Raw genomic sequence first — 21,416 nt, 5'->3', positions numbered from 1 at the left:
CTCTCTCGCTCTCTCGCTCTCTCGCTCTCTCGCTCTCTCGCTCTCTCTCAGACACTCAGGTATTGACATAACAATAAATGGGGGGGGCTGGATGTCAGCCCAAACAAGCCCCCTCATCTGCCTGCTGCCTGAACCAGTCTGTGGTTACCTTGGCCAGCAGCACACTGGGCTCTGCTTGCCCACCAGCCCCCTGCACCCGATAGACAGCAATCAAGAGCATGGTGCTGAACTGCAAACGAAATTTGAAGAGCATTCCCCTCAAAGCCAACATGGGGCTGCAAAGTAATATACCCCATGTATATATTGAACACTGACTTCTCAAGGCTGCAGAAAACATAGCCTGGGAGTCCGTTGAACTACCTTATTATGTGGCAGCTCCTATGTGCAACACAGTGTGCAGTAGTTCAGATGTTTTCTAATCAAGCTATTCAGATATGTCATTGCACATCTCTGGAGCAGATGGGATTTGAACCTGGGACTCCTGGCTCAGAGATAGGGACACTACTACCGTGCCACAAAAGCCCCCATGCATAGTATTTAAATTTTACAGCTTATAATTTTAAAGGGTTTTTAAGGTGAGCCTTTTCAGTATTTGTTTATACAAATAAATGTGCATTTAAATTTATCTGAATATATACAGTTGAGATCAACTTTTATTTCTGAGCTCACAAACTGATCATATGTTGCATTTTTAATAATAATCAAGCTGTTGGCATTTGTCATCGTTACTCAGTGAAACTGAGAGCAGCTTCTGATGTCCACACATGCAGCCTGCCAGAACTGTACCCAACTCCTGTATAGGATGTTCTGTTGAAGGCCTGGCCAGCTGGAAATTAATTAGAAGTTAGTGATTAATGTAAACTTCTACTCTTACAATATTGGTGTCGTAAAATCCAATAAGTATTTTTTAAGTGTAGGGAAAGTTATTTCTTTCAATTAGTCTTCTATCGAAGTTAGGCTGGCCTGTAATTACTAAGGCTACCTCTTACTAACTTTCAAATAATGATAGTTAGCAGTCCTCCACCATGCCTTTGGGTAGAGACGATTAAAACGATCAGAATCTTATCAGTCTCGGAGGTATTTCATTTAGCCTTACACATGTACTAACTTTCAGAACGCTAAGCCCTTTTAAAATAATTCTATAACTGTTTATTCCACCCCATAACCCTCCCACCATAACCACAATAACTGCCTCATTCCCCTCTGTTGTGAAAACAGGTGACTTGTCTTTCAAAATGTTCCTGCAGCTGGTTGACCATGTTTATGGATGTCTGTAATGAAGAATTGCCTGAAGGCTGAATTGTCTTATTGTAATGTGTTGAAAGTTTTGTGTCACCTGTAAGAAATGTTGGATAATAAAAAATAATGGAATGTTTAAAGTAAGTTTTCCTCTTAAGATAAGGGATACAAATGTGCTGGGATCTAAGTGACCTCTCTGCTGAACCATGAAAAACTCTATAGCAATAATTGAAAAAGAATCAAATAATTATTTTGCTATCCTGGCCAGAATATCCAAAAAGTTCTTTGGCTCTTTTAGATAGTATTGTCTTACTGCTATTTGGGGTTCCCAAATAGTGACTGCACTTCAAAATACTTCATTGGCAATCATGAAAGATGTTATGGAGTTACAAATTCCCTGATTATCAAATGGCTTATTGTGAGCCATAAATTGTTCATGTTTTCTTTTTGTATTTTCTTCTAAAAGTAACAGTCCTAATGAAATAGAAGAATGCTGCAACGCGGTTCGTAAAAGACTGGAAGAGTTAAACGGGGAACGTTATCAGGAATTGCATTGGCATCATGAACAGGCAGGTTTTACTTATTATTACTCCTGTCACTGAATGAATTTTTAAATCAGCTGACTATTATTATTAATAATAATAATAATATTATTAAGAAATTAATACAGTGTTATGTGCCTTCAGGCTGCGAACTGCACTTTGGGGACTGTAAGTTATGAGCGCCTGGCGGACTATGGCCCTAAACTTGGACCTGTAACATTAAAAAATCCTCTAGTGACAAGGTACAGTGAAAACCCTACTAAGCACAAGCATACTCTTACTTTTGTATGCCAAGATAAACTTTTAAGGGATGATTAATCCACAATTTGACTGTCCATTCCATGACATCCTGAGATGCTGCGTGGAGGAATGAGGGATCTCATACAACAGATCTTAGCAGGAATGCTGATGTGATAAGTGACATGATAAATTTCATGGTCTGGGTCTCATGTCTACAGTTGTAATCTAGAATGGCCCTCATTGTCCAGTCATGGAGCATTTGGCTGCATTGTTCATGCTGTGTGTGGATTCATTTGAACACTGTTTGTTGCCTTTATAGACGTTAAAGTTAGTGATCTCTGGGTCAATGAGATGTATTTTATGCCACGTGCATCACGCAACTGTAACACATTCTTTTGGAGGAAATGTTGTGATAATTTCACTCGACTAATAATGATCTTAAAGTTGGTCGCCATGATTATTGCCCTGATAGTAACACTGATTATTGTAAAAGGCCCATCAAAGCTCACTGAAGTTCATTGTGCAAGGAAACCTGTCATTGTTTCCTGGTCTGGACTAGATGTGCCTACAGATCTACAATAATGCAGTTGACTCATAACTAGCTTCTGAAATGTCTAGCAAGCTGCCCTGCTCGAGGGCCATTGGGAATGGGTGAAATATGCTGGCCTTGTCAGCAATGTGCAGATCCCATGATCCCATGCTTCAAAAGAGTACATACATTTTAACTCCTGTTTTCTGGGATGGCTGCACAATTTTCAGTGCTACTTTTGCAGATACTTCAAGATTTTTGGGAATGTTAGTGTTCATCATTGCTTTTTCTGTCTTGTGGAGTATCATGACATGTTGGCAAATGGCAGGTACTGTAGTTTTGGAGTGCAGAAGGAGCCACTCCGTTACAGGGAACTTTAGCATTATTTATGCTGTCCTCATGACCACTTGTTAAGTTGCAAATCCATGATCTTAGCCTGTTAAAGTGGAGCAGTAAGCTAGGGGTTTTTTTGTTGCAGTGCAAATGTTCAGGCTGTTCTCATGACATTTGTCAGTCTCCATCAGGTTTATCCTGATATATTTACCTTACAAATCCTCAAACTGGTCGAGATCAAACCCAATGCTGTTGACATCAATCTGATCCACACTAGCTGTGTAGTCAAATAAGCCAGCAGCTCCCTGAGGAGTCTTGAGTCACTGTGGAGCATTCAATTTTATAACAACGGTGTAGTTCCAACCTGTGAATAACAATGATCGAGGCTTCAGTTGTCTTTGCATCACATGGCTAACCAGGATATATTGCTGGTACAGCCTACAAGTAACATATATTGGAAGTATTTACAGGCTAATGCTTAAACTGTTTGATCACATTATGAATCACCATTTGTTACAAGTTCTGGAGGTGGATTTAAACCAGGAGTTTCTGGATCAGAGAGTCTGGACAATACCCACAGTGCCACAAGAACACCTACACTTGGTCTAAATGATGCTTCGACTTGAAAGGGCAGTAGTTTTGGCATTTTGCTGCCTGAGTCCACTCTTCAAAGGGACTTGACACTGGGGGCTAAACATTGGCATTGTAATTCTGTAACCTAGGATTCAAATTGATAAAGATTTTACACAAAACAATTTTAGACAGTTTCTGCTCATGTTCCAAAAGGGAGATCTGCAGAGGATGGTCCCTAATTCAAGCGTGCACAACTGCTTCTGTAATCCGTTGACAAAAATAGAATGCAGACGTAATCCAGCAAATTATTGGATCTGCATAATGTATGCTTTGCTTGTAACAGAAGTTAGTGAAGTTGAAATTGCATCTTGGAAAGTAATTAGAATCAAAAGTATTAAAATTGCAGTGTATTAAACCCTACAAGCAATGCTTGCTTTCATAAGTACTTGGTCTGAGTACCTTTTTGTCTCTAGTGAGATCTGTTAATTTTGTAATAATTCTATGGTTTGTGTGCAGATACTTCACTTACTACTTTGAAGAAATGTCTTTGGCACAGGAGGAGCCAATGATGTATCAACCAGAAAAGGCAGTGTATTTTATGGCCCATAATGGCTGGGTGATGGGTGATGACCCTCTAAGAAACTTTGCTGAGCCAGGTGAATTATTATTATTTTTTTTTTTTTTGCATGGATAATTTTGTTATAATACTGAAACAGAAGTATTTTCTGAAAGGGAAAACAAGCATAGAAATAGTGATTGATAAAAATAAGAAATTTGATATCAAGGTAAAAATGAATAAAAAGTTGTCATTTGGCCTGTTTGATCTTACACACCAAAAAAACGTATAAACGACACATAAATAGTTCCAAAAGTTTTGCTTTCCAGACTCTCTCATATTAATCTCTCTGCAGTGAAGAACTATCAGAAGCATTCTTCACTCCATATGAAGGAGATCTTCGGAACACAAGTCCTAAATTTGCCTTTGCTAGTTTAAACCTGTGCTCCTTTGTGAAGGCTGTATTGCTGACGTAGGGCCATGCTTTTTTTTTTTAAGAAAATTTCCTAAATGATAACTCACTGTCAAAGTTCTGTGGTTGTGTGTCACTTTGAGGAACATGCATGAGAAGCCGGACTTTTAAATGTATAACCAGTAGCCATTGCATTGCTTGTCTTCCACCATGTAGTGGGAATGGGATTAGCAGAATGACTTGACTCTGGCAGGGAGACTGCTTGGACTTGTAGGGTTAAATGGCCTCCTTCTGCAGGAATCATTTTATAACTCTATTTGTTGTCACAATGCTTTCTTCTTGAATTTCAACCTCAGTAATATATTGTTGCCTACAATTGCCATTGAAACCCCACAGATGTTGAAGATCTGAGCTGTTCGAGACAATGGCATTTCTGTCTTTGAAAATTATTAATCCTGTGCAGTCAAAATATTTTCAAATCTTTAAACTTCATTTTCGTAAATGATTGGAATTTAGTTTGAATTCAAACAGTAATTTTAATTGAAACTGGTTAAAGGTTTATCTTGTGACCTCCTGCCACTTGGGCAAAGCTGATTTGTTTAGGTTGAATGGGGTGAAAGCTTAGTTATTCACTTTCATTAAGCAATGTTTCATATGATTGCTTTAGAAAAAGCTGTTGCAAATGTCTTTTTTCATTTTTTTTTGTCATATAGGCACCCTCATTAAATCTATGTATTATGTATTTATCCCCTAAGCAGCTAAAGCTGGTTTGGCCAAAACTTAAAAATGAATCCAGTTCAGGGCATCACACTTTTGGAAGAATATGAAACCTTTTAGAAAGGATACAGAAAAGGTTTCCTAGAACTGATCCAGGGATGAGGGACTTCAATTATATGAAAAGATTGGAAAAACTTTGGTTGCTCTCCTTGTAGAGGAAAAAGTTAAAAGGACATTTAATAGAGGCATTCAAAATTGTGAGGAGTCCAGACAGAATAGATGGGTATAATCTGTTCCCATTGGCAGAAAGACAAGAACCAGAAGATGCAGATACTTAGCGATTGAGAAAAGGATCAAGATAACTGATGAATAGTTAGATCTAGGATTAGGATTAGACTGCCTGAAAGGGAGATCTAATTATTATACTTTTTTAACAACTGTGTTTTATTATTGTAGGTCCTTGCATGTATTTGAAAAGAGACTTGGATAATTATCTGAAGTGAAAAAAATTATGCATCTTTAGGGAAGGGGAATGACACTGGGTAAATTTCTTCGACAGTCAGCACAGGTGTGGCAAGCCAAATAGCCTTTTTTCTGTGCTATAACAATTCTGTGATTCCATGAAGAATTGTGTGTATTTATCCTGATGGTCTTTTCCTGTTTCATGATCATAACATGTTTGCATTCCATTTTTCAATCCTTGGGACTGCAGTATTTCTTGTGCCATCATCATAGATTCTGTAAATCTTTTTGATGTGCTCACAAAGTTACTATATATTTTAACAAATTACATTTTATTTTTATTGTAGGCTCTAATGTTTACCTGAGAAGAGAATTGATTTGCTGGGGAGATAGTGTTAAGCTTCGATATGGAAAAAAGCCAGAAGACTGCCCTTATCTTTGGGCACACATGCAGAAGTATACAGAAATCACAGCCAAAATCTTCTATGGGGTGCGCTTAGACAACTGTCATTCAACACCTATTCGTGTTGCTGAGGTACAGAAGTTTTTTTCCTGTCTGGGTGTTTTAGTTACTATTTAAAAATGCAGGTTACTATTAGATATTATAAAAATGTTCCATACTTTAATTTTGCGGAAGTTGATATTTCCAATTGCTATTATGCACATGCAGTGCCTCTGCCCTCTGCTCCAGTGTTTCTGCAGGTGGCTTTCCAGTCCCAAACTGACTGATTCCACAAGGTTCAAGTGATCTCCATTAAATTGTGCCTTATTACTTAATTCGTTTAGTTTCTGATTTTTATTTTAAAGTTACGGCATCAAAATTTTTGTTGTTTTCACCTGCATGGAGTATCTATGGTAGTGGTACAATGGATGCTTCAGGTAAACTCTTGGGATATATCATGTAAAGCTAAATGCAATGTTTGTATAATTTTTATCTGAAGTTCCTGAAGCGAATCGGCTGTAGTGCTGAAATTGAAGGATTAGCAAGAATGAGACAAAAGTGTCAAAAATCTACCCTGTCTAAAGCTTCTGGGCTTACAAAGTAAGGCAAATAAATGCATAAGAGACTTAAGTCTTCCTAATGTCAGAAGTTGGATTACCAGAGTTAGGAAATTGTAGTTGCTGTTATGGCCATAGTTTGGCTATTCTGTCTTTTAAAGGTGTGTTGTTTTTCCTGTAATTAACAACAGTAATATGACCAGATTCTGCAGTACTTGAATGATTTCTGGTGTACAGTTACGGTTGTTGCATGCCCTTGACTTGTGGTTGCTCAGGTAGATAGTGACTGCATGAGCCCTCTGTTTACTTACTAATGGTGTAGGGAAAACAAAACCTGCCTTTTCTTTCAAGTTGCTGTACAGCAGATATGAAAATGATGTCGAAAGGCTTACTTCAGGAATTTAATTTTGCTGAGCCAAAATTTACCTTGGAGGTATAAAAAGGAAACTGCTATCAACGTTGGGAAGAATTTAAATGATCCCCTCAAGTAAATTATAGAAAATAAAGCAACGGGCAAGTATTTTCATTCATACTGCAAATGGGAGTCACTGGTTTTCTCCTTAAGGAAAATATGAATACATTTTCGTTAATTAACATATGCCCTCTTGACATAAATGTTCTCATTCAGTTTCTGTGCTGGAGCATAACCATACTCGGGGAAGAGTGCATACTATAAACCAGAAATTCTTTATCCAAAAGGTCAATGATTTTAGACACATTTTCAGGGCAATAGGAAAGAGCAGGAATACTGAATGACACTTGGAAAAAATGTCATGGGCCAAATGCTGTATGATTCCATGATTCCAACATTCAAAGTTAAAACTGGTGTGTTCACCATGGAACTGCTTCTGAGCTTGATCAATAAAAGGAAGTCAATATTCTATCCACTAATGCTGGTACTGTTGAATTCTAAGGGAATTAGAGCTGTATTATGCAATCCAGTTCCTTCAAGCTACCTGTTTCGTGACAACTGCACACCAGTTCTGTCATTCACCCTTGCCAAACTGATTAGCTTGCCCTGAAAAAAGTAATCAACAATATACCCTTTTCATTTTTAAGGGATAAAAGTATTGATGACCTATCCAAAAAGTACTTAAAAATAAGTGATGTATAGATCGTTCTATTTCCTTTATATTGCACCTTCTGTAATATTGATTTCTAAAACCAATCACATTTTTAAAGAAAACGGTATGGGTGCTAATTTGAAATGTAAAGAGAAATTATTTTGGTCTCCTGTTCTTAATAAAATCATATATTTGAATATGAAACACCATTGTTTAACTTCATGTTTATTTTTAAAATTTACTGAGATGTACTATCTGTAGCAGATGATGACAGTGGCTACATCAGTCAGTCCAAATGTTTACATCTCAGCAGAGCCCTTTTATGGGCAATGATCAATATCGTTGTCAACTGTCTGGAAACTAGCAGCCTCATTCATGGTACTTGAAGAGACTTGACTTCAGAAAATATGAAATGACCTTAAAAGACCATGTAGCTAAAATTATACTTCTATCTATTCCCATCATTCTATTTTTTGATATACAATTCTTTTTGACTTGTGATGTTTATTAAACTTATGCCATTTGTTCTCCTTTTAACACTTTTCTCACTTCTTCAACATCCACTAACCTGGTAATTTTCCATTTTGCTAAATGGTTTAACTTTTCTGCATGGCTGTCATCATTGACTTACCTTTTTGCCCAGTCTAAGTTTTTGATTTCACCTCTCTTCCATTTGTTTAAATTTATTTCCCTTGGCTCTTGCTTTCTTGTCTGCAGTATATGCTGGACACTGCCAGAAGAATAAGACCAAATTTGTATGTAGTGGCAGAACTGTTCACTGGAAGTGAGGAGATGGATAATGTCTTTGTGACTAAACTGGGCATAAGCTCTTTAATACGAGGTAGGTATGATAGTTTTATGAAAACAGTGTGTTGATATAGTGATGGATTATTATCTTTATAAGCATTGTTTTTGAGTTTTATGATGAATGCATTACAGAAGTAGCTACTTGTTAACAAAGCTCAGTCATCAAATCATCTGGGTAGAAATAGTAACCTTCTTATTATATGCAGCAGTAAATATTAGAGTTAATGGGAAGACTTTATATGTACAAATTTCTGCAGTTGCAAAAATAAACATAGTGCCCCCCTTCCCTGGAGTCCGTGATGCCAAGAGATCCCAGAATGTGTCTTGGATTGTATATCTGGTCTCCAACTAGCCGAGAAAAAAAAAATAACCCGACCCCCCCCTCCCCCCCGCAAAAATGACTATGATTTTGGTAAATTTGAGTGCGTGAGATTAGAGGGAAGAATGGTGTAAAGTTCGTTGCAGTGAGACAAAGCAACTGACTGCTTTGTGTTGTGACGTAATTTAAATAATGCTACATTAACTCTTTATTGATAGTTAATGACTCCAACAGAAAGACATTCAGATACATTGTCGATGGAATCTTCGGCCCAGTTTTGCAGTCTTTGCTAGTTGGAGACCAGATTTACAACCCAAGACACATTCTGGGACCTCTTGGCATCACTGACTCCATGGAAATTACTGGAGAAGTTCTAATTTCCAGTGTACAATTTCCTTGCCACCCTGGACCATCTGAAAGTTTTCAACTAACCGTTTGAGATTTCAGACCATTCAAACAGTCCTGGATCATTCCCAGGAAATACTAGATGGAAGAATCCTAATATAATTCCTGGGTATCTGTACAACTGACTGACAAGAATACCCATCACATCAGCATGCCTGCTAACCTACCCATTACCTCTGCCACCCGTTCACACATTCACTAACACACTGAAAAGCTTTGGGACACTTGAACAGCTTTTTGGCTTTTTAATGAATTCTTATCAGAATACAGCAGCTAGTGTCATTTTGTTTTTAAAAAAAAAAAGCACTCTGACTTGTCTCTTCTGATGATCCAGCATGAGGAAGCAGTTTAATTGAAGGCACACTCTGCATTTCTGAAGAAGTCTGGTTTGGAAGACCCGGTTAGAAATATGGACCTGGGTCAATGCGCAATAAGGTGGGAGCAGAGTGGCCACCCAACTGATTGCCTTTTCTTGGAAGATCTGGATAAACGTGTTTTTAAAGATGACTTGAATAACCTGACATTTACTGTCAACTTTAATTGCCCACATAACTAGCATGATATGCAAACCCAGGACCCCTCATTACCAAGTCCAATTTATTAAGGCATCTCAAAATGCCATTCTGAAACCAGATATATTATAGGTGTTGACATGCCAACTTCAATGCATTCCCAAAGCTTCACGCCAATCAGTATTTCATTTTGGCTTGGGACTTCTGCAAAGAGCTGGTGCTCTGTCCTTCTAAGTTGGCTCTAGAAAGAGAGAGACACTTGCTGAAACAATAACCAGCTGGTATTGGTGAAAACCTATATTGTACTTCATGGCACTGTTTAAAGTTAGGAACTTTACAGTGCATTTTCATTGCAAGGTCAGCAAGATCGAAGAACTCTCTGGCCTGATTTTCATGTTCTGAATTAAAAGTAACATGCAAATTAGTTTTGATACAGATGAGGAAAGTCTACAGTGTGCTAGGAGTTAGGAATTGGGCAGTGTTTGCATACTTTCATGTGCATCCAACATTAATCTGAATTCCAAAATCCAGCCAACCTGTCATTATGTAAATGTCTTTCTTAAGTAACAACATTGTTTTCTTTCTCATTTCCAAGATGTCTTCCCTTTTATAGAACTATAATATATTTGTAACATTTAAATCAATTTTTTAAAAACCTGGTCCCCGTACAAATCATTTTAATCCTCCTTTTGGGTAGTTTCCTACGTGTTCACAACCACTCCTTCAATGTCATCTCTTTCCTGTGGCCTTATCCAGCCTCTCTTTATTTTTGCACATTGTGCTTGCAGCCATTGAGCTATTTATTCCTTGGCAGCCTTGCAGATTTCCCTTTCTTCCCGGTTTTGAAGAGCACCTATCACCAACCCAAACTCATGGCATACTTCAGAAAAATGCTTTGTTCTATGCCCCACATAATTCATCCTTTAATCTCCCTTTTAGGCATCGTCTTTTCAGAGCACATAGAGAGAGAACATCTTTTCAGTTCCTGGGCAAAGAGGGAGGGGTGCTGGATCCTGGGGTGCCTGCTGGGGTTGGAAGATACTGTAAGAGATGTAGGGGAGGTAGTAGGAACTGCAGATGCTGGAAAATCTGAGATAACAAGGTGCAGAGCTGGATGAACACAGCAGGCCAAGCAGCAGCATAGGAGCAGGAAGGCGATCGGGTTAGGGGATTCCTGCTCCTATGATGCTGCTTGGCCTGCTGTGTTAATCCAGCTCTACACCTTGTTATATCAGAGATCTGGGGGAAGTGTTTTTGCAAGTGTGTGAGGTAGGTTGAGGGGTCAACCCTAGTTGAATAGGATCGAATAGTTACTCGGACGTTAGACTAGGTAATTAATAGTCTTACTGTGTTACTGTTTAATTAACTTGAGTGGAAGCTCCAGATTCTCCAAGTTCAGTGGATATTTCTGGAAGTTTCCAAGTGCAAAAGAATCTTCAATTTCCCAGGCAATTCCTCTGTGTCTGCTGTGATGGGGATTTTGCAAGGTCCCTAAGCATAGCTCTCAGCTACACTTCAGAGGCAACGATCTGGCCATCTGAAAATCCAGGCCAATGTTTTCTCCTTGTTTGCATCCTATCCTTGACTAGTACTCGCCATGTTTTACTTGATGACTTTTTTAACCCCTCCCTTTCCCCACAGTCTTTTTTCCTCCTGTTCTTCCTGCCCTACACATTCTGTTCTCTTGTTTTGCCTGAACCAATTTACTTTGTTGGTCTTTGAGTAAAAAGTAGATGAATAAATAGCAAAGTGATATGCATATTTAATACAAAATTTCCTTTTAGGAACTTTTTAAAATTATTCATGTGATATGGGTATTAATGCCTAGGCTGATGTTTATTACCCATCCCTAATTGCCCTGAAAAAAATTAGGAGAGCTGCTTCCGGAACCACTGTAGTCCTCATGGTATAGGTATGTCCAAAGTGTTGTTTGGAAAGAATTTCCAAAATTTTGACCCAGGGACAGTGAAGGGACTGGTGATATAGTTTAAGTGAGGATGGCGTATGACTTAGATGGGAGCCCCCTTGCCTGCCATCTTATGTCCTTATCTGTCTAGGTCAGAGAGGTCTCCAGTTTGGAAGGTGCTGTTGGAGCTGTCTGGTTGAATTCTGTAGTGTACGTTGTAGCTGCCACTGTTTTGGTGATGAAGGGATTGAATGTTGAAGTTGGTGGTTGGAGTTCCGATCAAATGGACTGCCTTGTCGGACTGGATGTGTCATCCTTCTTGAGTGTTGTTGGAGCTGAATCCATCCAGGCAACTGGGGAGTATTCCATCACACTCATGACTTGTTCCTTTTTAGGCCTAAGAACATAAGTAAGAGCATAAGCAATCCCACTCAATCTCTTGAGCCCGCTGCTCCATCCAGTGGGAGCATAGTTAATCTTCTAACTAAAACACCATTTTCCTACACTACGTCAGTTTCCCTTGCTGTTCTTAAATTGTAGAAATCTGTCGATCTCAACTTTTGAAATGTTCTCAATGACTGAGCCTCCACAGCCTGGGAATGGGGTTTCAAAGATTCACCACCCTCTGAACAAAGAAATTCTTTCTCATCTGTGCCCTGAGCCCACTGTTCCAAGACTCTGTGCGCCCTGGTTCTCAAACTAACCTTCTGTCCCGACCCCAACCACCATCCCCAAAAACAAAACCACTAGGACCATCATTTCTGCATCTACCCTGTCAGTTCCTTTTTAAGAATTTGGCAGCAAAATAATTACTGAACTGAAAATTCTGTATTTACAGTGACTCTGCTGCTCTGATTTTTCACAGGATTGCAGTAAGTCTGTACACTGAGACTTAGAAATAGGCAATGAACTAAATGGAAAGAGGTTGAAATGCCCATTTTAAAAAAAAAAAAAAAAATCTCAGCAGAACGTTTGAAATACTGTATGCTGTACAGTTATGAAATTTCCATTTTTTTATTGGGGTATGGTGTACTACAGAGGCAATGAGTGCTGGTGACAGCCACGAAGAGGGGAGACTGGTCTACCGGTTTGGAGGACTGCCTGTTGGATCTTTTGCTCAGCCATCTGTGAAGCCTCTAATACCCAAAATTGCTCATGCTTTGTTTATGGATGTTACCCATGATAACGAGTCCTTGATTAAGGTACAGTATTATTAACATTTATTGTTAATGTTTATCAGCAAGTAATGTTTCAATTATAAATTGTTTATTCCTACATTATAGTGAGTTGAATATTTTTGTTCCCAATAAAATTTGTTTTGCTAGCATGGTGAACTTACTCGGTGAAATTCATGTTTTAAACACATGGACGTAACTATGAAAGTAGTACCTGAATGTTAAAGCTCCTTTGTATGCTTTAGCTAGTCAGTTTAAGAAATGTTAATACTGTCTATTTTTACTTGGTAACTAGTTACCATGTACTTCTATCTTCCCATAATTGAGTGGGGTGCCTCGGCTGCAGGCCTCAACACTGTAGTTTGACCAGGGTTTTGGTTATCAGTAATTGTGTCCTTTTGAGATGAGGTGAGTTATTTAATTTTTCTTACCCCAAAAGTGGTATGTTTAAGAGTAATCAATTATTTAATCACGGATGTAGGTACTAAATATTGATGAGTTAAATGTTGAGTTACCTCTTCTAATGTGAAGTACATTACTTTTTTGCTATACCAAAGAGACGCCCTTTTAATGTTGGAAAGGATAGATTTTAAAAACAACAAGATTGACAGGTACAAAGGGAGCAAAAATCACAAATACCCCAGAGGAGTATTGAAAATGCAGGGGGAACTCGAAAGCATTTAGTGGAGAAAGAGGAGGCATGAAAAAATGCTGGTGGTCAAGATTGGGGAGAGTCGCAAGAAATTCTAAAAGTTTGTCAAAGGGAAGAGAATAATCAGGGAAAGAATGGAGTCCATTAGGGACCATGGGGGCAATCTGTATGTGAAGCTGGAGGCCATTGGTAGAATGTTAAATGTATACTTCACATCCATCTTTACTCTGGAGAAAGTGGAGGCAAATCGAGAATTGGATAAGATGAACTGTGAAGTTCTTGAACTGCTTGATGTAAGAAATGAGATATTTTCACTGGACTTAAAGATAAACACCTCCCCAAGTCTGGATGAATTGTATTCCAGGCAGCTTTGGGAGACGGGGAGGAAATAACAGCCCTGACACATTTTTTAATTGTCTCTGGCCTCAAGGGAGGTGCCAAGTACTGGACGACATCTAATGTGGTTCCATTTTACATGAAGAATGGTAGAGCTAGACCAGGGATCTAAAGACTATCTGCGACGGGCAAACTAGAGGAGAAAAATCTGAAGGAGAGAATTAATCTCCACTTAGTGAGTTGAGATTTGATCGGGGATAGTCAGCATAGCTTTGCAAGGTGGAGTTCACGCTTAACAAATTTAACTGAATTTTTCAAGGGGGTGACCAAGTGTTTAGATGAGCGTAAGGCAGTTGATATAGTTTATATGGATTTCAGCAAGGCCTTTGGCAGAAACACACGTGGGAAACTGATAAGTTTTTACTTTATCAGATCTAAGGTCACTTGGGAAGTTAGATCCAAAATTGGCTTGGTGTCAGGAGACGGAAGATGGTGGCATAAGACTGTCTGTATGACTGGAGGCCGGTGTGCAGTGATATTCTACAGGGATTACTGCTGGATCCCACTATTGTTTGAAATATTCATGAATGACATATGTGAGAATGTGATAAGTTTGTAGATGACACCATGATTGGTCAGGTGGGTGATTTGTGAGGAGGAAGACCTTGGGTTACAGGAAGATATAGGTGGGTTTGGCAGATCAAAGGCAGATTTTAACCTTGATAAATGTAAGGTGATGCACTTTGGAAGTACAAGACAAGGGAGTACTCCATGAATGTTGGGACACTAGGAAGCTCAGAGGAGAGGAGAGATCTCTGAAGGTGGCTGGACAGGTTAATAGGGTAATTAAGACATTTGGGATGCTTGCCTTTATTGGTCAAAGCATTGATTATTTAGAGCAGGGAGCTTTTGTTGGAGCTGAGGGGGATGCAGAGGAGATTCATCTGGATGTTGCCTGGGATAGAGCATTTCATTTGTGAAGAGAGGCTGGCTAAGCTCAGGTTGTTTTCTTTGGAACAGAAAAGGTTGAGGTAGGACCTGATTGAGACATCTAAGGTTATGAGAAACATAGGTAGGGTCAATAGAAAGCAATTATTGCTCTTAGTTGAATGATCAATAACAAAGGGCACACATTTAAATTGAAAAGCAGGAGGTTTAAAGGGGTTTTGAGGAAAAGTTCTTTCATCCTGTGGGTGATGGGGATCTGGAATACACTGGCTGGGAGGGCAGTTGAGACAAGTAACTTGTCAATCTTTAAAAAGTACTTGAATGAGCACTTGAAATATAAGGTTATGGAGCTAGTACATGTAGTAGTGTATTTTTGGTGGTACAGACTCAATGGGCCAAAGGGCCTCTTGGTATGGTATGATTCTGTGAGAATCAAAATGCAAACTACATTTATAAATTTCTACTTAGATCAAGATGTCTACTAGCTTTGATTATGCATAATTTTTCTTTATTTTACAGCGTCGTTCTGCTCATGATGCTCTTCCCAGTTCAACTATTGTTTCTATGGCATGCTGTGCCTCAGGAAGCACAATGGGTTATGATTACCTAGTACCCCATCAGGTTTGTCTGTTGGAATTTTTTTCAACTGATTTTGAAGATTTTCATTTTAACTTTTTCCATTAATCAAAAATCATAGCAAGCAAACGTTCTTTCTTTCTTTCAGTTATTTTCAATAAAGGCTAACAACATTGTGGGAAATAAACAAGGACATTCTTTCTTTTATAATTTACCAGTGTTGGGTTTTGAAATCCAAGAAATGCAGATGTAAATTTTTATGATGCATGGCTAGTTTAGTCATTCATTGCCAGTGAATGTTTGTTTTCCATTGCAAGCTGAAATTTGGATTTAGGTCTTGAAAACTTATTTATTTTTAAAATTAGTCTTAAAAGTTAAAGCAATGGCAATAATTTGTATAGTTATGATTTGTATTCTCTGTCAGACAACACACTTGCACAGTTTGTTCTGAAGTGTGAGAAATTGTTGTATTTGCCCCACTTGTTGAGGATGAACTTTAATGAGTAACAAAGCAAAAGTCATGTTTCATCCTGAAATTTGTTGAAAAATTGACACAAATGTCTACTAATGATATGCTAAATACCATAGGACTACCTTCATTATATTAAAAAAAATCTGAGAAAGCATAAGGATGTTGTATATGCTGTGGTTTTACCAACAATTTTTAAAATCTAGCTTGATTGCATGGCTTAGAAATTGCTACCTTCCCTGCCCCTTTCCTTCCAAACCCCTGCAATGTGCTTGTTATAGGCCTTAATTTTAATTGTGGCATTTAATATTTAAAGCACATACTACTTTTTTTATTTCCAGGAATTAACGTTCAACTATTTATTGTTTCTGCTTCTGTATTTTAATAGATATCTGTGGTTTCAGAGGAGAGACTGTACCCTGTATATAATCCTAATACGCGTCCAGAATATCTAGGGGAAGTAAATCAGCAAAGTGGAATCATTGCAGGAAAGCAAGCAATTAACAAACTTCACCGTGAACTTGGAGCTAATTCCTTCTTTCAGGTGTGGAAATGTGTAATTTTCTGTTCTTTAAATTTATATACTAGATTATACATCAGATTTCTTCATAGTAGCCTCTTGTTTGAATTGAAAAATTATTGCTCAGAATTTGAGACTTTGTGTTCAAATATAGTTGATGTGTATTTTAGGTGTACGTGGATCAGTTGGATGAAGACACAGTGGCAGTTACACGACATTGCCCAAGTAACCACAACTCGGTAGTGGCTGTGTCACGTACTGCATTTCGAGACCCAAATACATCATACTACAAGACTGAGCTGTCTCCTATGTACATCCCAGGTATTGTTTCAGCTTTTTAAAAAGGAATTACTACAGTAATGATTAACAGTTTCCTAATTTTAATAAATTCACGTGAATTTTTTGATAGTATGATGATGATGATGATGATGATTGTGAAACCTTAATTTAAGATTCTAATCAGTTTATTTCAAAAGGCAACAAAGACATGCATGTCTTTAGAAGAAAAAATCTACTTTTATTGAATGAGATTTGTACTTTTCCATCTACCTGTATAAAAAATTATAAAGTTGTTCAATAGTGTAAAGGAGAAAGCACATTTTTCTCTTGCTTGCTTATGTCACCAATTAGTGCTTGTGCTGTGATTAACAGTTGATTTCATTGAAGAATATTAGTAATATAATGAAGGTGAAGATACATCTGTACCTACAGAGGACTCAAATCCAGTACACAATACCATTTAATTTGCCGCAATCAATAACAAATCTTGTTATAATATCTTTAACAATCATTTCCCTATTTTATATATAACAATCATTAACATTTTTCATATTCTGTACTTTGCAGTATAATACAGTCAAGCTTTTAACAGCAACAGCTGTTGATGCCTTCCACATTCTCCCAGCTTTCTTTAAACAAAAGAAGTTATATTTAATTCCAAAATGATTCAAACAAAATCAATTTTCCATGCTTTTGTAATTCTCATAACAAGTGTTGTCCATCTTTGAGTAATTTCTTGGAGCAAGATTTCCTTTTTATAAAACAATCTGACCACCTGTGATCTGCATTAACCCACTTAATTTCAAATTTTTGTAAAATGATTTCCTTTTATACTAGTGAAGTCAATCCTCAACCTTTACTCAGTGATGCACTTTGTCAAATAGACATGTTCTCAAAGAGATTAAAAAAACACTAAAGACGGATAAATTTCCAGAACCTATTCAAATGTATCCCAGGGCATTGTAGGAACTGAGGAAAGAAATTGCAGGACCCCTAGCAGATATTTGTATCATCTACAACTGTGGGTAAGGTGCTGAAATACTTGGAGGGTGGATAATGTCCTTCCTTTATTTAAGGAGAAGTCTGGGAACTGTAGACTGGTGAGTCTGACATCAGTGGTGGGTAAGTTGTTGGAGGGGATTCTGAGATGGGATTCATGTGCATTTGGAGAGGCAAGGACTGATTAGGGACTGTCAGCATGGCTCTGTGCAAGGGAAATAGTGTCTCTCAAACTTGATTTGAGTTTCTTGAGGACATAATCAAAAAGATAGATGAGGGCAGAGTGATAGATGTTGTCTACGTGGACTTTACTAAAGCCTTTGACAACATTTCGCATAGTAAGCTAATTAGTAAAGTTAGATTACATAGGACTCAGGAAGGTCTTGCCAATTGGATACAAAATTGGTTTGACAGTAGGACAAAAGAGGGTGGTGGTGGAGGACTGTTTTTCGGACTGGAGGCCTGTGACCAGTCATGTTCTGCAAAGGTCGGTGCTGGGTCCACTGTTGTTTGTTATTTATATAAACAATATTGAGCATTTAGGAGGCATGGTTAGTAAGTTTGTGGATGGTACCAAAATTGGTGGTATAGTGGACAGTGAAGAAGGTTTTCTAAGATTACAAAGGGATCTTGACCAATTGGGCCAGTGATGTTTAGCATGCTTGCTTTCATTGCTCAGACCATTTGTGTAGGAGTGGAGACTCATGTTGAGGTTGTACAGGACGTTGGTGAGGCCACTTTTGGAGTACTGTGTACAATTCTGGTTGCGCTGCTACAAATAGAGGAACAAAAACAAAGTTGCTGGATTTACTGGGAATGGAGGGTTTGAGTTTTAAAACTAGGCTTGATAGGCTGGGCCTTTTCTCACTGGAGTGTAGGAGGCTGAGGGGTGACCTTATTGAGGTTTATAAAATCATGAAGGGCATAGATAAGGTGAATAGCCAAGGCCTTTTTTGTATGGAAGGGGAGGTCAAAACTAAGGAGCATGATTTTAATGTGAGAGGAGAAAGATTTGAAAGGGACCTGAGGAGCAACTTTTTTCACACAGAAGGTAGTTTGTATGTGCAGAGGAAGTGGTAGATGCAGGTACAGTTACAACATTTAAAAGACATTTTGACAAGTACATTAATAGGAACAGTTTAAAGGGATATGGGCCAAACGTAAGCATGCAGGTTGGCATGGATTAGTTGGACCAAAGGGTCTGCTTACATGCTGTATCACCCTGTGACTCTCTAATAGTTACCAGCATGATGATCCGTAGGCATTTTTTTGTGGTTACCTATTGTTTAGGATTATCGTCAGAATGTTGGATAGGTATACCACTATATCTATTGCTTCTGCTAACACCAATGTTTCAGCAACCGAGTTGCCTTTAAGTACCATTTTCCTTCGTTGGCTACCCAGGCCAATACTCAGTATTTTTACAGCAGAATATGATAAACCTTGCAAAACCATAATATTTGTTCAGAAGTTTGGCATGTGAAGTATCACTAAAACAGATACAAGCTTCATGTTTTCTGGGTCATCTGAGGCTAAAAGCTTCAGTACGCATTTTCAGAATTTTTTTTTCATCTCATCTTAAAATTTCCTCAAAGTAGCATGTTTCATTTCTAATACTCAAATGCAATAGATTATAGCTAGTATTGGGTCAAGTTTGATTACACAGCCATTTAAAATGTTCAGTCATATTTATTAACTAGCCTGTTTCTTCCCTGATGCCCGACCATCTTTCTCAGCCTGGCACAATTTATTGAGAAGCAATTTCACATATTTAAAATAAGACTGGTGAGTCAAGGTCACTTGTGACTTATTCTGCTTGACGTCTAATCCTATTTATTCAAAGGCTTCTGAAGCCTGACTTCTGATCTTAAATTGCCTTTTTATTTTGTATATCACACATTGCTTAAATTCTGCAGAACGTCTTCACAGGAAATCACTGTCCAGCATCATGAAAATGCCTGCCAGTTTTGCTTTTATGACACCAGCAGAATATTGCTAGATGTGCTTTCAGCAAGGTGGACCTAATTGAGAAGTACCATATGCTTGATGTGCCATTCAACCTGTTAATACATTTGTTTAATCTTCACAGCTTCTTTTCTATATCCCCTTCTTTAGGTGATTTCAAAAATACTTCCCTTTGAAATTTTTCACCCTGCAAAAATGTGGTTTTCATATTCATCAATCTGCATTTCCAACAACTTGATGCAGTTAGCAGTTACTAGAAACCTCTCGTGGCATTCCTAGCCTGTTCCATGGTCCTCATTCTTGTCACTCAACAATCTCTACTTGCTGCCCTAGTTTTGTCTGGACAACAGCTGCATAATCTTTCTGACCAAAGATCAGAACTCTTGTTACCTGCCAATGATCTTTTCCTGAGTCCGTAATCCACTTCAGAAACTTGCACTGAATTTTCTGGCCTTGCAAATCTTTACTTCACTTCAATCAATCAACTCTACTTTCATTATAATGGTGGCAAATCTCCTTTCACTCCTATCTTCTAACACATTTGTTATGCTTTAGTGCTGACTTTTAGTTGTCCTGTGAAATACCGTCCTATCCAATGCTTCAGTATCATTTTGTCTGTATTCAAACAGTCCTTTGCCTGCCATGAGCTGCTCTCTACTTGCATAACTTGTGTACGTGAAGAGCATGATATCTGATCATTTTCCTTTTGTTGTTCAGATTCTATAAATATATAACCAGTACTGGTTAACCTTGAGGAATGTACGCTAATGGATCTATTGCCATGTTTGAGAATCACTATTTTTCCATCTCTGCCTATCAACTTAACCTGGCCTTTTCACTCTTTCTGCCTATCTCTCTTGTAACACATCCATTCAGCAAGATTTATTTTTATGATGGCCTTGTACAGTGCTGCAAAACTTGTCTAATTTTATCTGAAACCTCTGCTTTGATGAATGCCTTTCTCATGGAAAGCAGCATATGCCAGTGTTAAAGTAAATTGGAACTAATTGTAGTTTCTTCCAAAGCTGGTGGGTGATCATACATCACCAAAGGCATTTGTTGATTTCTCCTCTAAACCAATTGATATTGACGTTGAGTTCCAAGCATTTGAAGTGAATTCTTCACATGGACTGTTTATGCCAGAGTAGATGTTAGTTTACCACTTGATTTATTATTATTTTGAGAAACATTCTGTCAATCACTGCATGAGTGTTTTTTTTACAAACCCCATTAATGAAGGGACTTTGCACTGCTGTGTCTATTACTACAATGTTCATATTTTAACATCCCTTTAAATTAAACTGTCAGCAGACCTCCCAGCCATGTCATCCTCATTATTAATTGAAAACTTACTTAGATGGTAGCCTTGGTCTTGCCCCTAACTATTTTTTAGTTATCTTGTCCACAATTTCTTGTTTCTCTTTACTATATATTAATGCAAGTTGAAGCTAGTTGCCATGTGTAAGATGAAACTGTCCTTGTGTTTATCCCATGACTTCATTGTTGCTCCAACTTCTTAAAGTCTCTTACTAATGGGAGACTCTCATTGTGAGTTGTGATAGGCTTTGTCCATATATCACATCTTTCACCAATCTCTTCTATACATTTTAGTGTACCTATCATTCATTCCTCCTGCAAATTTCATTAGGATTGTTAACCTGTGACAAACTGCCGAGCTAACTACTGTTTGAAGTCAGTTTGTCTTTTTCCCTTTTAATCTACTATTCCCTGATTCCATGAGCGCTATAACAACTTTACTAAAGGGATGCAATTGTACCCTGATTTGCTAAACTGTAAATCCACCAAATTTCCAAAAATCAACTACTTTGTGTTCCTATCCCCTTTCATTTGAGCCTTTTTCACAGAGAGATGCTATCTTGCT

At 38.1% G+C, this 21,416-nt stretch overlaps 1 protein-coding gene across 3 annotated transcripts in view; it reads left to right on the top strand.

The window, feature by feature from the left end:
- Nucleotides 1–21,416, top strand: part of agla (amylo-alpha-1, 6-glucosidase, 4-alpha-glucanotransferase a) — a 66,352-nt gene that overhangs the window by 30,529 nt on the left and 14,407 nt on the right. For all 3 annotated transcript variants that reach the window (XM_048602361.1, XM_048602362.1, XM_048602363.1), the window contains exons 9-17: nucleotides 1,706–1,808; nucleotides 1,926–2,023; nucleotides 3,973–4,112; nucleotides 5,951–6,138; nucleotides 8,384–8,507; nucleotides 12,654–12,817; nucleotides 15,246–15,347; nucleotides 16,160–16,315; nucleotides 16,462–16,612. In XM_048602361.1, the coding sequence (XP_048458318.1) occupies nucleotides 1,706–1,808; nucleotides 1,926–2,023; nucleotides 3,973–4,112; nucleotides 5,951–6,138; nucleotides 8,384–8,507; nucleotides 12,654–12,817; nucleotides 15,246–15,347; nucleotides 16,160–16,315; nucleotides 16,462–16,612 (1,226 nt within the window). The remainder of the gene's footprint in view (nucleotides 1–1,705; nucleotides 1,809–1,925; nucleotides 2,024–3,972; nucleotides 4,113–5,950; nucleotides 6,139–8,383; nucleotides 8,508–12,653; nucleotides 12,818–15,245; nucleotides 15,348–16,159; nucleotides 16,316–16,461; nucleotides 16,613–21,416) is intronic.

The sequence above is a fragment of the Rhincodon typus genome, chromosome 10 (genome assembly GCF_021869965.1).
Source record: "Rhincodon typus isolate 14 chromosome 10, sRhiTyp1.1, whole genome shotgun sequence".
NCBI classification, from domain to species: domain Eukaryota; kingdom Metazoa; phylum Chordata; class Chondrichthyes; order Orectolobiformes; family Rhincodontidae; genus Rhincodon; species Rhincodon typus.
The sequence above is the reverse complement of the archived record's forward strand: the minus strand, read 5'-3'. Positions and strand labels throughout refer to the sequence as shown.